The sequence below is a fragment of the Tachysurus fulvidraco genome, chromosome 15 (assembly GCF_022655615.1).
Source record: "Tachysurus fulvidraco isolate hzauxx_2018 chromosome 15, HZAU_PFXX_2.0, whole genome shotgun sequence".
In the NCBI taxonomy this organism is placed as follows: Eukaryota; Metazoa; Chordata; class Actinopteri; order Siluriformes; family Bagridae; genus Tachysurus; species Tachysurus fulvidraco.
In genome coordinates this window covers 3,942,248-3,965,598 of record NC_062532.1, presented here as the reverse complement: position 1 = coordinate 3,965,598, position 23,351 = coordinate 3,942,248, and the positions used below count along the sequence as shown (strand labels likewise).

Here is a 23,351-nt window from a genome sequence, read left to right as displayed (position 1 = left end):
TATTAATGGATTTGGTTAAACCAAATGATTTACTATGTTATCTGAGTGTGTTCTCTCTTTTAAACCTTTCTGATTAAAATGCTCCAAGTCTGAATTCCTACTTTCTTCATTTTCACTGTTGGTCCATGTGAAAGTTTTGGCAGCCAGAACATTATAATATTTTGTGTTTGCATCTGTAGGGGGCAGCAGCTGCTTGTTTTTGTGAAGGATTCCTGGATTTGCCTGGTGATACCTGGAAATAACCTTGAAGTGGGTGTGGCCTAAAGTAATTATCAGGAATGAAAATATATATAAACTATTCTATGCTCCTGGAAACACCGGAAAAAGCCACAGGTAGAAATAACAGCTTTGTCAGCATTATGTGTGAATGTGGATCTGACCGTTCCTCAAACCAACAAACTAGTAGACATCGCAGTCCCAATACACACTATAATACACACATCCCAGTCCAAATACACACATCCCAGTCCCAATACACACTGTAATACACACAGCACAGTCCCAATACATACTGTAATACACACAGCACAGTCCCAATACACACTGTAATATACACAGCATAGTCCCAATACACACTGTAATACACTCATCATAGTCCCAATACACACTGTAATACACTCATCATAGTCCCAATAAACACTGTAATACACTCATCACAGTCCCAATACACACTTTCATACAAACACCCCAGTGCTTAATACACACTGTAATAAACACACTACAATCCCAATACACACCGAAATACACACATCCCAATCTCAAAATACACAGCCTCTGTTCTAGAAATGTAACTAACACCATCTGAACACAGAAACTGTGACTTTATCGTGTGAGGCTCATTTTAGATGATTGTTGATTGAACATGTTCAGTTCAGTTAATCACAGAGACACGTTAGTGTTTTGTTCATTTCACTCTAAGACCAATTCTTCTAAGATGAAGAAAGTTAATGTATAAATGAGTAAACCTGAGACTTCAAGATCATGATGATGCATTTCATGCAAATCCTCCACTTGTGTCTCTTACATTAAGGAGGTCTGTGTGAGTGTGTGTGTGTGTAGTGAGGAGGAGAGCAGCTGAGCATTTTACTTCACTTCACTTTTATATCAACAACAATGCTGTCATTATCAGTGTTGCTGCTGCTTTCAGCTGCATTCTGTACGTCTTCGTGTCGGCTTTAGATTTAATTCCTGTTTCGTGAAAATGACTTGATGACTGTTGATAATGTTCTGTCGCTCTTATTCACAGGTGGTGTTGGAGGTGTGGAGCTCACTCAGACAGACTCTGTGCTGGTGAAGCCTGGAGAGTCGTTCTCCATCTCTTGTAAGATCTCAGTGTCGAGTTATTGTATACACTGGATACGGCAACCTGCTGGAAAAGCACTGGAATGGCTCGGATATCTGTGTAGCAGTGATAGCACTAATCTCAAAGACACGATGAAGAGCAAGATTAGTCTCAGCCAGGACAAATCCATCAGCACAGTTTATTTAAGAGGACAAAACTTTCAGGTCGAGGACACGGCTGTGTATTACTGTGCCAGAGACACAACACTACAAACTCACTGAAGCCCTGTACAAAAACATCCCTGGTTATTTTCCTCTCTCTGCAGTGCACATGTCCCCAGACGGGTCTGGTATATATGAGCTAGCAGAGCTAAGACACTTCTGTAGTTCAAAGATATCTACATAAAGTTTCATCTTTGTCTCAACATTAAATTAAATTGTTTTCCTGAACACAAGTGTATACACAGTTAATCCATCACTAATATGACACCAATCTATTCCAAAGCTTTTATGCAGATTGCTGAAGTGGATGATGGTGTAACACAAAATTTAAGCTATTATTATAATTATAATTGTCTGTGTGTTTTTACGCATCTAGAAGTCACAAAATGTTACAAAATTTAAACTTTAATTTAAAATTTTTATTGTATGTTTCTTTCTTTTAGAGCTGCTTTGAGAAAATACCTCTTATGGACCTCCGCCTATATCCATTGTCCAACAAAAAGTGGTACAGCTCCCACATACTTTGACACAGTTTGAGAAAAGGAGAAGTAAAACTGAGAACTATAATTTCTAATAAATGTCACTGGGGTGCAGGTCCCTGCTGAGGGAATATTTACAGCTCAGGAGGATGTGCTGGTATACGTTTCTAAAGTCTGTTGTGTCAGTGTGGTTGTCATGCACAGTTATATCTTTAAATTACAAACTTTAAAATGACCTAAATCAAGGTTTCTGTGTCAGAATGATCAATAAAGTGCATGAAATAATTGTCTCTTTCTTTAAAACCCCTTTAAGCATTGCCCCCCTTTTGCAGCTTTTTCGCCTACATGACCTACCCAACAAAAAGTGGTACAGCTCCCACATACTTTGACACACAGGGGTGAGCCTGGTCTCATTGGAAAGAAGAGATTGATTCTAGGCCTTACTGGCACAAAGTTACAGGGGTTTGAATGCAGGTTTTCATTTCCGCCTGGGTTGTGTTTCTGATAAACTGATTAATCTTATTTTTCTGGAACATGTTAGGGACCAAATAACAACTGAGAGTCAGAGCCACATGTCTTGGCTTTCACCAAAAAAAATTCAAGTCAAAAGACCCAAAAATGGATTTTATATGAATATTTTTCAACGGCCCTGGTCGTCTGGTGCAGCGTTTTTGTGTACTTGTTTACTATATAACTTTGAAATAAAAGACTGCAGGCTCAGTCTGAAAGGCCATAAACAAGCCTAGACTCTCTCTCTATCACTCTGGTGTGAAAGCAGGCCTGTAACTTGACACCCTGAGCTGTGAGAGGGACAAAAGGTCAGGGATTACGCAAGAATTCTTCTGCGCATCCAGTTCACGCAGACACAGTCAAAGAACATAAGGCATGTCGCATACCGTTGGAATCGTCTGCTTATTGGCTAAACAGCTGTATAGGTCCAGCCCATTTCATTGCTATTGGAAGGAGTAATTGTCAGTCAAAGGTGGGTTCCCAAAAATGAGGTCATGCCACCATTGGCTTCTCAGCCGTCTATCTCTGCCATACAAGCACCGATTGGCTCAAATGAGGGCTTATTTGATTCGTTAGGACCTGGGCTATAAATATGACGTAGACTTTGAATTTTTGAATATCCCAATTAGGAGTTAGAGCGGCAAAACGAGATGATGGCGCACTTCTGTTTCCAGTTTTCAGAACACTAACGGAATATTTGCGACGCGACCAGAGCGTTTTGGATTAAAAGGCTTACAGATTTCAATTCCTTGGACCTGTGTGGATTTTTGTGGATTATTTGTGTTGGAATATATTACCCCAGTGAAGAAAGAGACGCGTCTAAAGGTAAGGGAAAAACCGGTATAGCGCCACCTAGGTCAGTTTTGTCCAAAAATTTTTTCTAATTGTATGAAGGCTGTGAATCATATTGTGCTTTGTGTGTGGGCTTAAAAAATTATTGAGAGTATAAACTTTACTAGGTAAATAGGTTTTTTCGTGTTTTTGGATGATTTGATGCTTTAAAGTTGAATTGAAGCTTGTTTCTTGGTCATCCCCTAGTGGTCACTTCTACTTCCGTGCACAGCACAGCGACCCGTAATACACTTCTGCTAATGCAAGGATTTTGTGTTTGTATTTTTTTCCACACCAAACCAAGCCCCTCCATAAGCCCCTCGCCCATAGCCAAAGCCCCGCCCCCAGAATCTCACTCTAAGCTGAACTCAAAAGTTGGCAGCGCTGGTTTATGCAAATTCACCTTGTTATAATAGAAATACATTCTCTTCATCACCCAAGTTTCAGATTCAGACATGTTCATATTCAGGTTCTTTAATACAACACCAATCTATTCCAAAGTGTTTGTGCAGCTTGCTGAAGTGGATGTCGGTGTAACTCACAATTTAAGTTTACATTATAATTATAATTGTCTGTGTGTTTATGTGCCTCTAGATGTCAGTCTTTGTAAAGAAACTCTCTCAATTTAAACATTCTAATCGTTCTCCAGCTTCATTTTAATCACCAGACAGACATTTGATTATTGTGATTCTGCAAAACTGATTCAGATTTAACTACAATAATCTGTGTATTTTAGAAATCTTAGAAGTTATCGTTTAGATCAATTATAGCATTAACATTGTGAGAATATTAATATTGTAAGATGTTTACAATGTCAAAGACAGCGTTCCAAATAAAAAAATCTTGTTGAAAGTTGAGTTTATAAACCCACACATCCTCCATCAGATGAATCTCCTCCTCATGATTTAAATACATTTCAGATACATTCTCCTCCCATCATCAGCAGATAAACAAATCCAAGTGTCAGAGCTGGATCTCACTCTATTTATATGATGTGATGGTGTCTGTTAAACTTTGGAGAACAGAGAAGACTCCAGTCCAAACAACACAAACCATGTTCTCTACATCTCTACTGCTCCTGCTGGCAGCTGCTTCTTGTGAGTGCTTTATCAAATTCATTCATTTACTAGATGAAGAATAAAGGTGCAGCATATATTGTGTGAGATATCACCATGTCTTTTCCTCCACAGATGTGCATGGTGAGGAACTGACTCAGCCTGCTTCCATGACAGTCCAGCCAGGCCAGAGTCTCTCCGTCCAGTGCAAGGTTTCATATTCAGTTACGAGCTATGAAACACATTGGATTCGACAACCTGCAGGAAAAGCTCTGGAATGGATTGGATACATCAGCAGTGGTGGGAGTACAACTTACAGTGAGAAACTGAAAAATAAGTTCAGCATCTCCAGAGACACTTCTACTAACACAATAACAATTGGAGGACAGAACATGCAGACTGAAGACACAGCTGTGTATTACTGCGCTCGTGATCCACAGTGAGACAGAATAATGGTTTCCTCTTACAAAAACCTTATGAGACATGTTACAGACATCCTCTCAGTGTAACTAATAAATCATCTCAGTCACACTTTCACTTTCTTCCACTGGAATGAAGTCAGAATCATTTGCAGCATTTTAAAACACAGTCACAGAAAGTCATTTTTAAATAAAAAAGAAAACATTATTGAAAGAGTCTTCATTCTGAACCATTATTAATCCCTTCATTTTACAGTATTTTTAACCCGCAGTTGGAATCAGTGTTTAATGAGTGGATTCAGGAATAATACAGCATGTTTCCAGCAGTGTGTTGTGTTTAACACACAGTCTGTTCTCATAGTCTGAGCTTCAATAACTGAAACAACTGAAGGAGGCAGCAGAGCTCAACAAATAAAGTGAAAAAAAGTGAATCCACAAACTGCATTCTGTATGAGACTCATTCAGTATCAGTCATTATCAGACAAATATCTACATTTTCTCTTCCTTTTCACTCTTTCCATAATGTGTGATTAGTTATTTGGGTTGTTAAACACAGGTTGGACAAATAAAAACACTATAATTTATGTAACTACATCCTCCTGTGGTTGTGAGGTTTCTCAGTAACATGACAAGATGTGTTTTATAATGCTGTTATAAAGTAAGGTTCTACATTAAATTAAATTATAAATTAATAGAAAAAAAAGTTTCCTTTTGTAGATAAATAAAAATAATCTGTAATTTTTCTTATTATAAATTCACCTGAAAAAACCGTATAAACTTACTCATTAACACCTGCCTTAAGCTTCTTATTGGTTCAAACATAAACTCAAGATACAGTGATAGATATCTCTAAAAAATACAGACATGTTTAAAAAAAAATGAGGAAGTTTTCTCATTTATATTTATATATAAGAATCCATCCCATTTTGACCCTAAGATAAGGAGTGTCTTTATGCAAATGTCCTTCTCTGTTATAGATTTAAGCAACAAAGACCAAGAGCTTTAACTTCTGCTCCAACACACACCATGATCTCTACATCCCTACTGCTGCTGCTGCTGGCAGCCGTACACTGTAAGTGTTTTTACATTTGACATGTAATACAGTTTTGGTTCCTTAAAGCTTTTTGCTTTTACATCATTAAAATAACTTTTCTTTAACAGGTGTTCACAGTGTTGAGCTGATCCAGACCGGATCCACTGTATTAACTCCTGGTCAGTCACTGACTCTGACCTGTAAAGTGTCTGGATATTCAGTAACTGATAGCAGCTACTGTACATTCTGGATACGACAACCTGCAGGAAAAACTCTGGAATGGATCGGATATATATGTGGTAGTGGGAGCACTGCCTACACTGAGAAACTAAAAAGCAGGTTTCAGGTTACCAGAGACACATCCAGCAGCACAGTGACATTAACAGGACAGAACATGCAGACTGAAGACACAGCTGTGTATTACTGCGCTCGTTACCCCACAGTGAGACGAATAAACAACATCCCTTTACAAAAACTCCTCATTCAGTGTTCACAATAACAGGACACAAGACACAACACTGATCTATAGGAGTCTAACAAAATGTAAAACAAGCAAATAAATAATACACAAATGAGAACAAAGAGATTAAAGTTAGTTATTTTTTTAAATAATTGTAATATAGATTTTAAAAGATAATACAAAATATTTAATGTTACTGCACATGATACACACTGTAATAATAATATCACTAACAAGACCTTATGATAATGTAGGTTGAAGGATTAGTTGCTGTTCCTCTCTGTTACATCATCATAACCCCCACATGTTTTCTATCATGACATCATGATGCAAATCCAGACTGCTGTGTGTCCATGCAGTATTTATGTGCAGCTGAGCTGAGTGGAGCGATCGAGTCTCATCAACACTCACCATGAAGATCCCACTCTCCTTATTCCTGCTACTAATCCGGATTATTAAAATATTATTTATTTTTAAATACACATGTTTTCTTTTTTCTGTATCAGGTACTCAGTGTCAGAGTCTTGAGTCTATTCCCACTGTTTCAGTGGTGAAAAAACCTGGAGAAACTTTGAGTCTTTCCTGTAAAAGATCTGGGTTTAACTTTGGTGACTATGGCATGAACTGGATCAGACAATAAGCTGGAAAAGCTCTGGAATGGATTGGGGCTATCTGGAATGATGCCAGTAAAACAATATACGCCAAAGACATTGAGGGATGTTTGGAAATTACCAGAGACAACTCCAAAAACATGGTGTATCTGCAGCTGACTGGTTTGAGTGCCCAGGATTCTGCTGTTTATTACTGTGCTAGAAACCACAGTGGTACAGACATGTTAATCAGCCGTTCAAAATTCTCCCCCAGACGTGGTCAAAGAGAAAAATGCATTCAATATAAAGGGCATTTTCACAAGATCTGCAGGTGGCGCTACAGCTCAAGAAATATACTGTAACATTGTAAGTGTCTTTAAAGTACAACATATTCTCATATCCTCGACTATTAGTCATACTATACGTATACGTATACGTATATATCATATGCTCCACAATTTCTATGTATTTCTGTGAGACTGTCTCTTATTGTCAAATTCCCACAAAGGAACAAAGAGGGAAATAAATAACATTAAAAAAAAATTACTTCAATCAGTGATTATTGAATACATACATTTCACAAAAATATCACAATAATAACTAACTATAAACGTAAAAATAGTTCACCATATTCTTCTTTAATTAATAAATAAATTGTATATAATAATATACAATTATAAACAATATACAATAGTATAAAATAAATAAGTGTCATAATTATAGAAAGTGGTATTGATTATTAGAAATTTATTATCTACACAATTATAGCAGTAACGTCATGTCACAGTAGAACCAAAGGGTGCAGAAGTTCACAATTTCATGGGTTTTGTTTGTATTTTACACAAAGATTATCGGTACCTGCATCCACCACCTCTACAATTCCTGACTGTGATGTAACCTGGTCCTTGTGATCTACCTGGTCCTTGATTATTGTCCTACAACAACACACCCCTTGTGCTTTACTCCTTACTGAATTTGCCAATATACAGAGTCTGTTCACTTACCTGAGAATATCTTTTAATGTTCCAACTTTTATAGATTTAAAATCACAGATTTGAGAAGTTTATGCGATGAGGAGGTTTTTACATCTAGAGGAATTCATGTTTCACCCTCTAAGTTTCTCATAAGTGTGAGAAGAAGACATCAGCTAGCTTTCGGTCAGTTGATTTAATGAGATTGTAGTGCTAAATTTTAAACTATAATTATATTTTAAATGTATACTTTTTAAATCATGTAAATTAACACTGACATCTATACATCATATTATAATTGAGTTATGATTTAGATTGATTGTGACCAAATTTACAGTCCTGCTCACTCAAGTTATTGTTCCTTGTCCCATTAGTTTTGTTTCGATTTATATTGACATTGTAAAACAGGATTTATTCTTAAATATGTTATACAAAGAAAACTAATAACATTGATATTATTTAGATATTTTCATTGATTTGCTGTGAATCCTGAGGTTTTCTGAATGTCTTTTTTTCCGGCTTTGAATGTTTAAGCTCTCACTATGTTCACTATTACTTGCACAAGAAAAGTGCTGCTCTCTAACATGTGATGTGATGAACACAGGAAAGTGATGTACTTACCATTCATGGTGTATCATTTTCGTAATATTTGTTACGCAGTTAACCAGACTGCAAAATTCTACATATTTTATAAATAGTCTTTGAATCATGCAGTTGTGGTCGTTTCATATATAGGTCTGTAATAAGTGTAATAAGTACAATATATGACAATAATAGGATGTGCTGCTTTCTAAATAATATAGACAGAAGGAGAAAATCATACTGATTGAGAGTAAGAAGCTGGAGACTAGAGACACATCCAGCAGCACAGTGACATTGACAGGACAGAACATGCAGACTGAAGACACAGCTGTGTATTACTGCGCTCGTTACCTGTAATGTGTCTGTCTGTGTTTTCCCCTTGTTTCTGTCTGCCGTCTCTCCCTGATGTTAATTGTTGACCCCGCCCACCTATCTGTTACCATGGACACTAATTACATTCATTCTCTTCCCCAGGTGTTTTGTCTTAGTCCTGGTCTGTCTCTGTTTTGTGATTGGTTCTCGTTCACCATATATACTCTGTCTGTTCACTTCAATGTTGTTGGTCGTTGTTGGTGTGTGCATGTCCATGTTCCCGTTTCCTGTTTGTTCCGCGTTGCCTGCCTGTTTGTTTGTGTTTTGTTTAGTAAAAACCTTTAAACTGCATTTGGATCCCCACTCGCCTTTGTCTCACCGTGTCACTTCGTGACAGAACGACCAACCTCCAATGGATCCAGCAGAACTCCTGTTTTGCCTACGTCAGGAGGACGCCCCAGTTGAGGAGTACACGGAGGTATTCTTGGACCTGTGCAGCGAGGTCAACTTCGATGAGAAGGCGCTCAAAGACATTTTTAAGCACGGACTAAGGGAGATCCTGCGGTATTTGATGCCGTCTACCAGAGAAATAAAGACATTCTCGGAGTTCGTCAACTTGGCGTTGCTCCTGGACGGGTCCACGCTGAGCGTGAGCACTGTAGAGACGGAAGCCGGCCGTAAGTATTTTTTGGGGGGGGGCAGCAAGCATCGGGATCCGTGGGCCACAGAGTGGAATCAGCCACGGACGCCCGAATGCTCCACAGTGCCTCCGCCCAGACCAGTCCCGTGCACATCCGTGATTGAGCCAGTTCCCATGGCTACCGTACCGGCGAGCTCGGCTGAGGTCCGTGCTAACCGGCTGGTCTCCAAACTGGCGGATACCCCGATGAGGTCGGCTCGGGCGGCCGGCATCCCTAAGCCGCCAGCTGGACCAGCCGGGTTGCCGGAACCAGCCGGGTCGCCGGAACCGACCGGGTCGACGGAACCTGCCGGGTCGATGGAACCTGCCGGACCGACCGGACCGACCGGGTCGACGGAACCGACCGGGTCGAAGGAACCTGCAGAACCGCCCGGGTCGACGGAACCGACCGGGCCGAAGGAACCTGCCGAACCGTCCGGGTTGATGGAACCTGCCGAACCGACCGGGTCGATGGAACCGACCGGGTCGACGGAACCGACCGGGTCGACGGAACCTGCCGAACCGACCAGGTCGATGGAACCTGCCGAACCTGCCGAGCCGACCGGGTCGACGGAACCGACCGGGTCGAAGGAACCTGCAGAACCGTCCGGGTCGACGGAACCGACCGGCCCGAAGGAACCTGCCGAACCGTCCGGGTTGATGGAACCTGCCGAACCGACCGGGTCGATGGAACCGACCGGGTCGACGGAACCTGCCGAACCGACCAGGTCGATGGAACCTGCCGAGCCGACCGGGTCGACGGAACCGACCGGGTCGATGGAACCTGCCGTACCGACCGGGTCGACGGAACCGACCGGGTCGATGGAACCTGCCGAGCCGACCGGGTCGACGGAACCGACCGGGTCGACGGAACCTGCTGAACCGACCGGGTCGACGGAACCGACCGGGTCGATGGAACCTGCCGAGCCGACCGGGTCGACGGAACCGACCGGGTCGACGGAACCTGCAGGGTCGGCGGAACCTGCCGAACCGACCAGGTCGACGGAACCTGCCGAACCGACCGGGTCGACGGAACCGGCCGAGCTGACGGAACCAGCCGAATCGGCCGGGTCGACCGAAATGACTGAGTCAGAGGACGCCATCATGACACCCAAACTACCTGAACTCTCTGCCTGGCCTGAACCTATGCATGTTTCTGTTTTCCTGTGTTTTGCTTCGCTGGACTTGCCAGCCCTTCTACCTCCTGTCCCTGTTCATAGGCCCAAAGCACCACCCTGGCTGCCAACTCCGTTCCGGTCTCTGGCTCCGCCTCCAGCACCACCCTGGTCCCCGGTCCTGCTCTGGTCTCGGGCTCCGCCTCCAGCACCACCCTGGTCTCCGGTCCTGCTCTGGTCTCTGGCTCTGCCTCCGGCACCACCCTGGCCTCCTGTTCTCCCGGCGCCGCCCTGGCCTCCTGTTCTCCCGGCGCCGCCCTGGCCTCCTGTTCTCCCGGCGCCGCCTGGCCTCCTGCTCTGCCGGCGCCGCCCTGGCCTCCTGCTCTGCCGGCGCCGCCCTGGCCTCCTGCTCTGCCGGCGCCGCCCTGGCCTCCGGCTCTGGAAGCCGCTCGTAGGGGGGGGCTCTGTAATGTGTCTGTTTGTGTTTTCCCCTTGTTTCTGTCTGCCGTCTCTCCCTGATGTTAATTGTTGACCCCGCCCACCTATCTGTTACCATGGACACTAATTACATTCATTCTCTTCCCCAGGTGTTTTGTCTTAGTCCTGGTCTGTCTCTGTTTTGTGATTGGTTCTCGTTCACCATATATACTCTGTCTGTTCACTTCAATGTTGTTGGTCGTTGTTGGTGTGTGCATGTCCATGTTCCCGTTTCCTGTTTGTTCCGCGTTGCCTGCCTGTTTGTTTGTGTTTTGTTTAGTAAAAACCTTTAAACTGCATTTGGATCCCCACTCGCCTTTGTCTCACCGTGTCACTTCGTGACAGAACGACCAACCTCCAATGGATCCAGCAGAACTCCTGTTTTGCCTACGTCAGGAGGACGCCCCAGTTGAGGAGTACACGGAGGTATTCTTGGACCTGTGCCAAAAACCTTTAAACTGCATTTGGATCCCCACTCGCCTTTGTCTCACCGTGTCACTTCGTGACATTACCCCACAGTGAGATGAATAAACAACATCCCTTTACAAAAACTCCTCATTCAAAATAACAAGACACAAGACGCAACACTGATCTATCCGAGTCTAAATAAAAAACAATAATCCCGCGAATGATCACAGAATGTTTCAAGCTAGTTATTTGTTTAAGTTGATTTAAATCCATAATATTATATCTCTAATATTGCTGCACATCATAAAGACTATTATAATAATATTACCTTCATGAACTTTAAGATACTGTTGTATCTTTGACTAATAATAATCACATCAACACATTAGAATTTGTGTGAACATGTGTGAGAAAGTGTGGGAGCATTATTCCATGACGACAGAAAGGTAAAACTTGTTCTATTATCATAATCCTTAAAGGTAAATTTTGTATATAATTCTTGATGGCTGTTTCTACATATGATTCACATTTCCTCCATCAGATGAATCTCCTCCTCATGATTTAAATACATTTCAGATTCATTCTGGTTTGAGTGCCCAGGATTCTGCTTTTTATTTATTGTGCTAGACAACATAGTGGTATGAGCCATCCAAAATCTTTCCCCAGATGTAAAAGAAAAAAGTGCATTTAATATAGAAGCCATTTCACAAGATCTGCAGGTGGTGCTAAGGCTTAACAAATATATTGTAATACTTTAGGTTTCCTCAATTACAACATATTCTCATATCCTCCGTCAGATCTAGATGCTCCACAATTTCTGTGTGTTTCTGTGAGACAATGAACACTGATACTGTCACTTATACACAAATTCCCACAAAGGAACTGCTGAAATGAATTTTCTTTATGGTAATTAATTTTTGTGCTTATTTCATTTTCTTTCCACATCTCTCTTTCTCTGTCGAACGGAATGTTTTAGACTTTCCTTCAGATTTCAGGGTTTCAGATTATTTTATTATTCTTTGAGCAGCTGTTTGGAATAAACCAGATTTGATTTCACTCGTGTGGTTTGTTCTCTCAGTGCTCCTATTGTTTTGCAGAGATAAAGGGCAAGTGCGAGGAGGAATCTTTCTTACAGGAACAATGAGGGAAATAAATAACATTGACAGAAAAATAGTCGACTTTCAATTCATGATTATGGAATACATACATTTCACAAAAGTTCTACAACATTAAGTGTTAGTATAAACGTAAAAAGAGTTCACCATATTCTTTTTTAATTAATAAATAAATGGGAACCGTTCACAGACTGCTGCTGTATAAGAGGAAAATTGATCATAGTAATAAGTGCCATTAATTTTTGAAGCAGTAATTTCATGTCACAGTAGAACCAAAGGGTGCAGAATTACACAATTTCATGTCTTTTGTTACATCTGACAATAAATTATCAGCACCTGCATCCACCACCTGATATAAAGAGTGTGTTTACTTCACATAAATTCACATGAGAATATCTCTTAAGGTTCCAAATTTTATAGATTTATAATCACAGATTAGAGATGTTTATGAGATGAGGAGGTCTTTACATCTAGAGGAATGCATGTTTCACCTGAACAATTAACAAAGGTACAGAGGCTAGAATGGAAGGTTTTCATTTCTGCCTGAGTTGTTTACCTGATAAACTGATTAATCTTATTTCTCTGGAACATGTTAGGGACCAAATAATTCTTATTAATTATTAGATATAGATTGAGGAGTTTTTGGATGGTTTTTGTTCATTCAGGATGAAGAGTTAAAGCCTGAGTGCTGAGTGTGAATGGATGTTGTTCTTTATAATAAATGTCTTTTGCAGACACATTTAATTTCAACTGGTTAAAAAAGAGACTATTATTCCTAAGTAAATTTTTAGTTATTTATCTTATTAATGCCAGTGTTGGTGTCTATGCTGAAATATTTGTAATATGGGGATTAGTTACTCAGTAAAATGTAGTTATTATTTAATTAAAGAAGTGAATTGTGATGAGGTTTTTGTGCAGCACTGCAGCTTGTTGTGTCACTGTGAGCTTCACGAGCGCAGTAATACACAGCTGTGTCTTCAGTCTGCATGTTCTGTCCCCGTAAGGTCACAGAGTTACTGGAAGTGTCTCGAGAGACCACAAACTTGTCTTTAAGTGAATCTTTCTTATAAATGCTCCCTTCATAATAAATTATGTTGATCCATTCTAAAGCTTTTCCTGCAGGTTGTCGAATCCAAGCTGTTCCATAGTGGCTGCTGATATCAGTGATAGAAGCTCCAGACACTTTACAGGTGATGGTTAAAGTCTCTCCTGGCTTTATAAGCAGTGAGTCTGGCTGGATGAGCTCAGTAGCACAGAACACATCTGTAAAAAGAGAAAAAGAAAAGGTGGACATGTCGAACTGAAAGGATCAGATGAAATAATAAAGCTTCAATGCAAACACTCACAGGGGGCGAGAGCCAGCAGCAGCAGTGGAGCTGAAGCAAACATGTTTGTGTTGAAGGAAGACTAATGAGAAGTGTTTCCTCTCTAGATCAGAACGCTGCTAATATTACAAGAGGAGATGCAGATTTGCATAAACATTACAGAGAGGCTGTGTTGAGTTGCAGCTCTGCAGCTGTTAATCACACTCACACCCCGTTTCATCTCCATATCAATTTAATGTGGGAAATAATTCAGATGTTTGTTATTATTAATAATGATATGAACATGTTGTGATGTAATTAACGCTTCCTGTGAAGGTCAGATTGAAATCTGATCTATTTCCAGTTCTCTCAAATTAATCTGAATCTCCATCATAATCCATGAAAATGATAATAATTAGATAAACGATCCTTTATGTTTTTATCAGTCATGTGTAGGCTGCACTCTAGAGAATTACATTAACACAGAAATGATTCTCATGTCTGCAAATTTCCTGCTTTCTGTTATGAGAAGGTGAATATGAACATGGCTGAAGCTGTTAAAGCCAAACTTACAGTACAGAGGTACAGTTAGACTACGGAGTTCACATATCCAACCCATTCCAGAGCTTTCCCTGGTTTCTGTCTGATCCAGTGCATGTTGTACTCAGTCATAACAAAGCCGTGTATCTTACAGGAGATCTTCACAGTTAAAGTTGAGATATTTAATGCATGAAGTTACTGCTACAAACCTGAAGATAATTATTTTCTAATAATCAATGGCACTGATTACTGTGATCACTTTTCCTCTTATACAGCAGCAGTCTGTGAACGGTGACAATTTATTAATTAATTAAAGAAGAATATGGTGAACTCTATTTACGTTTAATGTTACAGTTAATGTCATGGAACTTTTGTGAAATGTATGGATTCAATAATCACTAATTAAAGTCAGACATTTTTCTGTAAATGTTATTTATTTCCCTTTTGGTTCCTCTGTAAGAATATGACTATAAGAGACAGTCTCAGTGTTCATTGTGTCACAGAAATACATAGAAATTATGGAATATCTAGACCTGACTGAGGATATGAGAATATGTTGTACTTTAAGGAACCTACAATGTTACAGTATATTTGTTAAGCTGGAGCACAACCTGCAGATCTTGTGAAAATGGACTCTACATTGAATAAGCTTTTCTCTTTGACCACATCTGGGATTTTGGATGATTGATTAACATGTTTGTACCACTGTGGTTTCTAGCACAGTAATAAACAGCAGAATCCTGGGCACTCAAACCGGACAGCTGCAGATACACCATGTTTTTGGAGTTGTCTCGGGTAATTTCTAAACATCCCTCAATGTCTTTGGTATATATTGTTTTACTGGCATCAGACCAGATAACCCCAATCCATTACAGAGCTTTCCAGCTTGTCTGATCCAGATTATGTAACAGAGAGGAACATCAACTAATCCTTCAACCTACATTATCATAAGTTCTTGTTAGTGATATGATTATTACAGTGTGTATCATGTGCAGTAACATTAAAAAAATTTGTATCATGGTTTAAAATCTATATTACAATTATTTAAAAAATGAACTAACTTATCTCTTTGTTCTCATTTGTAGATTATTTATTTATTTATTTATAATGAGTAATAATGAGGATAATGAGTAATGAGCGAGTGTGTAATGAGTGATTTCAACAGTCAGTCTACCTGAAAATTTGTAAAGCTTTACTGTATTATTTCCTCACAGAGTGAATGTCAGATAGTGATAGCTGTGTATCAGAGTGAAATGAATATGAACCTAATCAATTCCGTTTGTAATCAAAATTCAACCCTCAAATTGTCCATGATGCTCTGGTGCTTCAGTCAGAATTGTTATCATTATTATTTATTTTTTAATGAAGGAGGATGTTTGGAGCTAGCATGGTTTCACTGTACTTGGAGTTTTTGTACAGGGATGTTGTTTATTCCTCTCACTGTGTGTAACGAGCGCAGTAATACACAGCTGTGTCTTCAGTCTGCATGTTCTGTCCTCCAATTGTTATTGTCTTAGTAGAAGTGTCTCTGGAGATGCTGAACTTATTTTTCAGTTTCTCACTGTAAGCTGTACCCCCACCACTGCTGATGTATCCAATGTACTCCAGAGTTTTTCCTGCAGGTTGTCGAATCCAATGTGTTTCATAGCTCGTAAGTGAATATGAAACCTTGCACTGGATGGAGAGACTCTGGCCTGGCTGGACTGTCATGGAAGCAGGCTGAGTCAGTTCCTCACCATGCACATCTGTGGAGGAAAACACATGGTGATATCTCACACAATATATGCTGCACCTTTATTCTTCATCTAGTAAATGAATGAATTTGATAAAGCACTCACAAGAAGCAGCTGCCAGCAGGAGCAGTAGAGATGTAGAGAACATGGTGTGTGTTGTTGGACTGGAGTCTTCTCTGTTCTCCAAAGTTTAACAGACACCATCACATCATATAAATAGAGTGAGATCCAGCTCTGACACTTGGATTTGTTTATCTGCTGATGATGGGAGGAGAATGTATCTGAAATGTATTTAAATCATGAGGAGGAGATTCATCTGATGGAGGATGTGTGGGTTTATAAACTCAACTTTCAACAAGATTTTTTTATTTGGAACGCTGTCTTTGACATTGTAAACATCTTACAATATTAATATTCTCACAATGTTAATGCTATAATTGATCTAAACGATAACTTCTAAGATTTCTAAAATACACAGATTATTGTAGTTAAATCTGAATCAGTTTTGCAGAATCACAATAATCAAATATCTGTCTGGTGAGTTAAATGAAGCTGGAGAACGATTAGAATGTTTAAAGTGAGAGAGTTTCTTTACAAAGACTGACATCTAGAGGCACATAAACACACAGACAATTATAATTATAATGTAAACTTAAATTGTGAGTTACACCGACATCCACTTCAGCAAGCTGCACAAACACTTTGGAATAGATTGGTGTTGTATTAAAGAACCTGAATATGAACATGTCTGAATCTGAAACTTGGGTGATGAAGAGAATGTATTTCTATTATAACAAGGTGAATTTGCATAATCCAGCGCTGCCAACTTTTGAGTTCAGCTTAGAGTGAGATTCTGGGGGCGGGGCTTTGGCTATGGGCGAGGGGCTTATGGAGGGGCTTGGTTTGGTGTGGAAAAAAATACAAACACAAAATCCTTGCATTAGCAGAAGTGTATTACGGGTCGCTGTGCTGTGCACGGCACGGAAGTAGAAGTGACCACTAGGGGATGACCCAGAAACAAGCTTCAATTCAACTTTAAAGCATCAAATCCTCCAAAAACACGAAAAAACCTATTTACCTAGTAAAGTTTATACTCTCAATAATTTTTTAAGCCCACACACAAAGCACAATATGATTCACAGCCTTCATACAATTAGAAAAAAATTTCGGACAAAGCTGACCTAGGTGGCGCTATACCGGTTTTTCCCTTACCTTTAGACGCGTCTCTTTCTTCACTGGGGTAATATATTCCAACACAAATAATCCACAAAAATCCACACAGGTCCAAGGAATTGAAATCTGTAAGCCTTTTAATCCAAAACGCTCTGGTCGCGCCGCAAATATTCCGTTAGTGTTCTGAAAACTGGAAACAGAAGTGCGCCATCATCTCGTTTTGCCGCTCTAACTCCTAATTGGGATATTCAAAAATTCAAAGTCTACGTCATATTTATAGCCCAGGTCCTAACGAATCAAATAAGCCCTCATTTGAGCCAATCGGTGCTTGTATGGCAGAGATAGACGGCTGAGAAGCCAATGGTGGCATGACCTCATTTTTTGGGAACCCGCCTTTGACTGACAATTACTCCTTCCAATAGCAATGAAATGGGCTGGACCTATACAGCCGTTTAGCCAATAAGGAGACGATTCCAACGGTATATGACATGCCGTATTTTCTTTGACTGTGTCTGCGTGAACTGGATGCGCAGAAGAATTCTTGCGTAATCCCTGACCTTTTGTCCCTCTCACAGCTCAGGGTGTCAAGTTACAGGCCTGTTTTCACACCAGAGTGATAGAGAGAGAGTCTAGGCTTGTTTATGGCCTTTCAGACTGAGCCTGCAGCCTTTTATTTCAAAGTTATATAGTAAACAAGTACACAAAAACGCTGCACCAGACGACCAGGGCCGTAGAAAAATATTCATATAAAATCCATTTTTGGGTCTTTTGACTTGAATTTTTTTTGGTGAAAGCCAAGACATGTGGCTCTGACTCTCAGTTGTTATTTGGTCCCTAACATGTTCCAGAAAAATAAGATTAATCAGTTTATCAGAAACACAACCCAGGCGGACAGGAAATCTGCATTTTGCATTCAAACCCCTGTAACTTTGTGCCAGTAAGGCCTAGAATCAATCTGCTAGAGAACTAGAGAATCTCTTCTTTCCAATGAGACCAGGCTCACCCCTGTGTGTCAAAGTATGTGGGAGCTGTACCACTTTTTGTTGGGTAGGTCATGTAGGCGAAAAAGCTGCAAAAGGGGGGCAATGCTTAAAGGGGTTTTAAAGAAAGAGACAATTATTTCATGCACTTTATTGATCATTCTGACACAGAAACCTTGATTTAGGTCATTTTAAAGTTTGTAATTTAAAGATATAACTGTGCATGACAACCACACTGACACAACAGACTTTAGAAACGTATACCAGCACATCCTCCTGAGCTGTAAATATTCCCTCAGCAGGGACCTGCACCCCAGTGACATTTATTAGAAATTATAGTTCTCAGTTTTACTTCTCCTTTTCTCAAACTGTGTCAAAGTATGTGGGAGCTGTACCACTTTTTGTTGGACAATGGATATAGGCGGAGGTCCATAAGAGGTATTTTCTCAAAGCAGCTCTAAAAGAAAGAAACATACAATAAAAATTTTAAATTAAAGTTTAAATTTTGTAACATTTTGTGACTTCTAGATGTGTAAAAACACACAGACAATTATAATTATAATAATAGCTTAAATTTTGTGTTACACCATCATCCACTTCAGCAATCTGCATAAAAGCTTTGGAATAGATTGGTGTCATATTAGTGATGGATTAACTGTGTATACACTTGTGTTCAGGAAAACAATTTAATTTAATGTTGAGACAAAGATGAAACCTTATGTAGATATCTTTGAACTACAGAAGTGTCTTAGCTCTGCTAGCTCATATATACTAGACCCCTCTGGGGACATGTGCACTGCAGAGAGAGGAAAATAACCAGGGATGTTTTTGTACAGGGCTTCAGTGAGTTTGTAGTGTTGTGTGTCTGGCACAGTAATACACAGCCGTGTCCTCCACCTGAAAGTTTTGTCCTCTTAAGTAAACTGTGCTGATGGATTTGTCCTGGCTGAGACTAATCTTGCTCTTCATCGTGTCTTTGAGATTAGTGCTATCAGTGCTACACAGATATCCGAGCCATTCCAGTGCTTTTCCAGCAGGTTGCCGTATCCAGTGTATACAATAACTCGACACTGAGATCTTACAAGAGATGGCGAACGACTCTCCAGGCTTCACCAGCACAGAGTCTGTCTGAGTGAGCTCCACACCTCCAACACCACCTGTGAATAAGAGCGACAGAACATCATCAACAGTCATCAAGTCATTTTCACGAAACAGGAATTAAATCTAAAGCCGACACGAAGACGTACAGAATGCAGCAGAAAGCAGCAGCAACACTGATAATGACAGCATTGTTGTAGATATAAAAGTGAAGTGAAGTAAAATGCTCAGCTGCTCTCTTCCTCCTCACTACACACACACTCACACAGACCTCCTTAATGTAAGAGACACAAGTGGAAGATTTGCATGAAATGCATCATCATGATCTTGAAGTCTCAGGTTTACTCATTTATACATTAACTTTCTTCATCTTAGAAGAATTGGTCTTAGAGTGAAATGAGTAAAACACTAACGTGTCTCTGTGATTAACTGAACTGAACATGTTCAATCAACAATCATCTAAAATGAGCCTCACACGATAAAGTCACAGTTTCTGTGTTCAGAAGGTGTTAGTTACATTTCTAGAACAGAGGCTGTGTATGTTGAGATTGGGATGTGTGTATTTCGGTGTGTATTGGGATTGTAGTGTGTTTATTACAGTGTGTATTAAGCACTGGGGTGTTTGTATGAAAGTGTGTATTGGGACTGTGATGAGTGTATTACAGTGTTTATTGGGACTATGATGAGTGTATTACAGTGTGTATTGGGACTATGATGAGTGTATTACAGTGTGTATTGGGACTGTGCTGTGTGTATTACAGTATGTATTGGGACTGTGCTGTGTGTATTACAGTGTGTATTGGGACTGGGATGTGTGTATTTGGACTGGGATGTGTGTATTATAGTGTGTATTGGGACTGCGATGTCTACTAGTTTGTTGGTTTGAGGAACGGTCAGATCCACATTCACACATAATGCTGACAAAGCTGTTATTTCTACCTGTGGCTTTTTCCGGTGTTTCCAGGAGCATAGAATAGTTTATATATATTTTCATTCCTGATAATTACTTTAGGCCACACCCACTTCAAGGTTATTTCCAGGTATCACCAGGCAAATCCAGGAATCCTTCACAAAAACAAGCAGCTGCTGCCCCCTACAGATGCAAACACAAAATATTATAATGTTCTGGCTGCCAAAACTTTCACATGGACCAACAGTGAAAATGAAGAAAGTAGGAATTCAGACTTGGAGCATTTTAATCAGAAAGGTTTAAAAGAGAGAACACACTCAGATAACATAGTAAATCATTTGGTTTAACCAAATCCATTAATAGGGAAATTAATATTATTTTTTTCTTAGATTTGTGAACATCTACTTCCATAGATCTTCATCTGTCAGTTCAATTCACTTTATTTATATAACACATTTAACAATAGATATTTTCTCAAAGCAGCTTTAAAAAAGAAAAGAAAAATTTTTTAATGTAATTTTTAATTTTGTAACTTTTTTTAACAGACTGTGAGCTTTTCATGTGTCTATAGTAAGTCTGTGTTTTGTACTGATGTCTAAGGGGAAGTATCACTGTGGTTCACGGGCGCAGTAATAAACTGCAGTGTCTTCTGTCCTCATGCTGTTCATCTGCAGATACACCTGCATCTTACTGTTGTCTCTGGAGATGGTGAAGCGGCCCTTAACCGCGCTGGAGTAATATATGCTACCACTGCTATCTGAAATAGTTGCAACCCATTCCAGCCCTTTTCCAGGTGCCTGTCTTATCCAAGCCATCCAAGAGCCACCAAAGTTAAAGAGGCACAGAGGCCGTGCAGGTCAGTTTATGAGACTGATCAGGTTTGATGGTCACTGGATCAGACTCGATCAGTGTCTGACTGCAGGAATCTGAAATAGAGGAATATTCAAAGGTAGGAATTAACATTAAAAAAATTTAAAGAAAAAAAAATATATATATATATTTAATAATGTAATAAATAATACTAACATTGAATGAAGATTGTTAGAGTAAAGTAACACAAAACTCTGCCTAGTCCCATCTCAAAGAATTAAAATGATTCCTGCTGCTGTAAATGAACACAAACTGCTGCTATGTTGTTGGGCTGAATGTTTCAGCATAAATGGTTCAAACACAGGATTTGGTTTGCATGACACACCCACTAGAGATATAAAAACATCCACAGAGGAACAGACGAGAGGAGAAAAAGCTTCCTGTAAAACTCTGGGTGTGTTTCATGCTGTCAGCTTCATCACTTCTCTTTACTCATTAGATCTCATGTCTTTTTAGTCCATCACTGTGGATCACTGGAACATTCAGAAGAATGTAAAGTTTTCTGATCACTGATTATCACTGAACAACACAAACGTGTCCAGTCCTTCATGATGTTGTCATTTTTTTTAGCTAATCCTGGTTTTCTGATGATCCATTAATAAAAATCATTTGGTGAGATGATAAAACACTTTGTTTCTTTTTCCCTTTTAGTTTGTACATTACCAGAAATTCATCAAATTATACAATGTTCATATTTCACATTTAATTACATTGGATTCTCATTAATTATTAGATATAGTTTGAGGAGTTTTTGGATGGTTTTTGTTCATTCAGGATGAAGAGTTAAAGCCTGAGTGCTGAGTGTGAATGGATGTTGTTCTTTATAATGTCTTTTGCAGACACATTTCATTTCATCTAGTTATAAAAAGAGACCATTATTCCTAAGTAAACTTTTATTTATTTATTTTATTAATACCAGTGTTGGTGTCTATGCTGAAATATTTGTAATATGGGGATTAGTTACTCAGTAAAATGTAGTTATTATTTAATTAAAGAAGTGAATTGTGTGAATAACTAGCTTGAAATGTTTTGTGATCATTTCTGGGATATATATATATATATTATTTCTTTATTTTTTTGTTAGACTCAGATAGATCAGTGTTGTGTCTTGTGAACATTGAAACACGTCTCACTGTAGTTCAAGAGCGCAGTAATACTCAGCTGTGTCTTCAGTCTGCATGTTCTGTCCTGTTAATGTCACTGTGCTGCTGGACGTGTCTCTGGAAATCTGAAACCTGCTTTTCAGTTTCTCACTGTAGTAAGTGTTACCATTACCACATATACATCCAATCCATTCTAGAGTTTTTCCTGCAGGTTGTCGTATCCAGTGTATACAGTAGCTGTTATCAGTTAATGAATATCCAGACACTTTACAGGTCAGAGTCAGTGACTGACCAATAGTTAATACTGTGGATCCGGTCTGGATCAGCTCAACACTGTGAACACCTGTTAAAGAAAAGTTATTTTAATGATGTAAAAGCAAAAAGCTTTAAGGAACCAAAACTGTATTACATGTCAAATGTAAAAACACTTACAGTGTACGGCTGCCAGCAGCAGCAGCAGTAGGGATGTAGAGATCATGGTGTGTGTTGGAGCAGAAGTTAAAGCTCTTGGTCTTTGTTGCTTAAATCTGGCACTAAAACAAATTCCTCACATGTGAAAACATGCCTGGCAACAAAGCTGATTCTGATTCTGATTCTGATTCTGATAAATGAGAAAACTTCCTCATCTTTTAAACATGTCTGTATTTTTTATAGATATCTATCACTGCAGATTGAGTTTATGTTTGAACCAATAAGAAGCTTAAGGCAGGTGTTAATGAGTAAGTTTATACACTATCAGGTGTTTTCAGGTGAATTTATAATAAGAAAACTTACAGAAATTATTGGTTATTTAGAACAGGAAACTTTATTTACATACATTTATTGCTATATGTAATTTGGAACCTTATTTTATAACAGCATTATTTAGTTTGTTATTATTAATAATGATATGAACGTATCGTGATGTAATTAACGCTTCCTGTGAAGGTTGCAAATCTGATCTATTTCCAGTTCCCTCAGATTAATCTGAATCTTTCTCTGGTTTCTGTTGGATCCAGTGCATGAGGTTCATGGAGAAGTACAGTAGGAGACAGAGACATGCATGCAAATTTCTCATATTATATTTTAATCTTGAGCATCATCCTCTTTCATTCGCATTCA

The 23,351-nt window shown here is 39.4% G+C and overlaps 4 gene segments (V, D, J or C); 1 reads left to right on the top strand and 3 right to left on the bottom strand.

Moving 5' to 3' along the window:
• LOC125138738 overlaps window positions 1-23,351 on the bottom strand; it is a 345,797-nt gene that overhangs the window by 164,683 nt on the left and 157,763 nt on the right.
• Window positions 1,019-1,578, top strand: LOC125138787. The segment is given in 2 exon segments: window positions 1,019-1,156; window positions 1,247-1,578. Coding segments are annotated over 2 exon segments (360 nt in total).
• LOC125138763 lies at window positions 13,408-14,064 on the bottom strand. The segment is given in 2 exon segments: window positions 13,408-13,802; window positions 13,886-14,064. Coding segments are annotated over 2 exon segments (423 nt in total).
• On the bottom strand, window positions 15,496-16,264 carry LOC125138812. The segment is given in 2 exon segments: window positions 15,496-16,128; window positions 16,222-16,264. Coding segments are annotated over 2 exon segments (351 nt in total).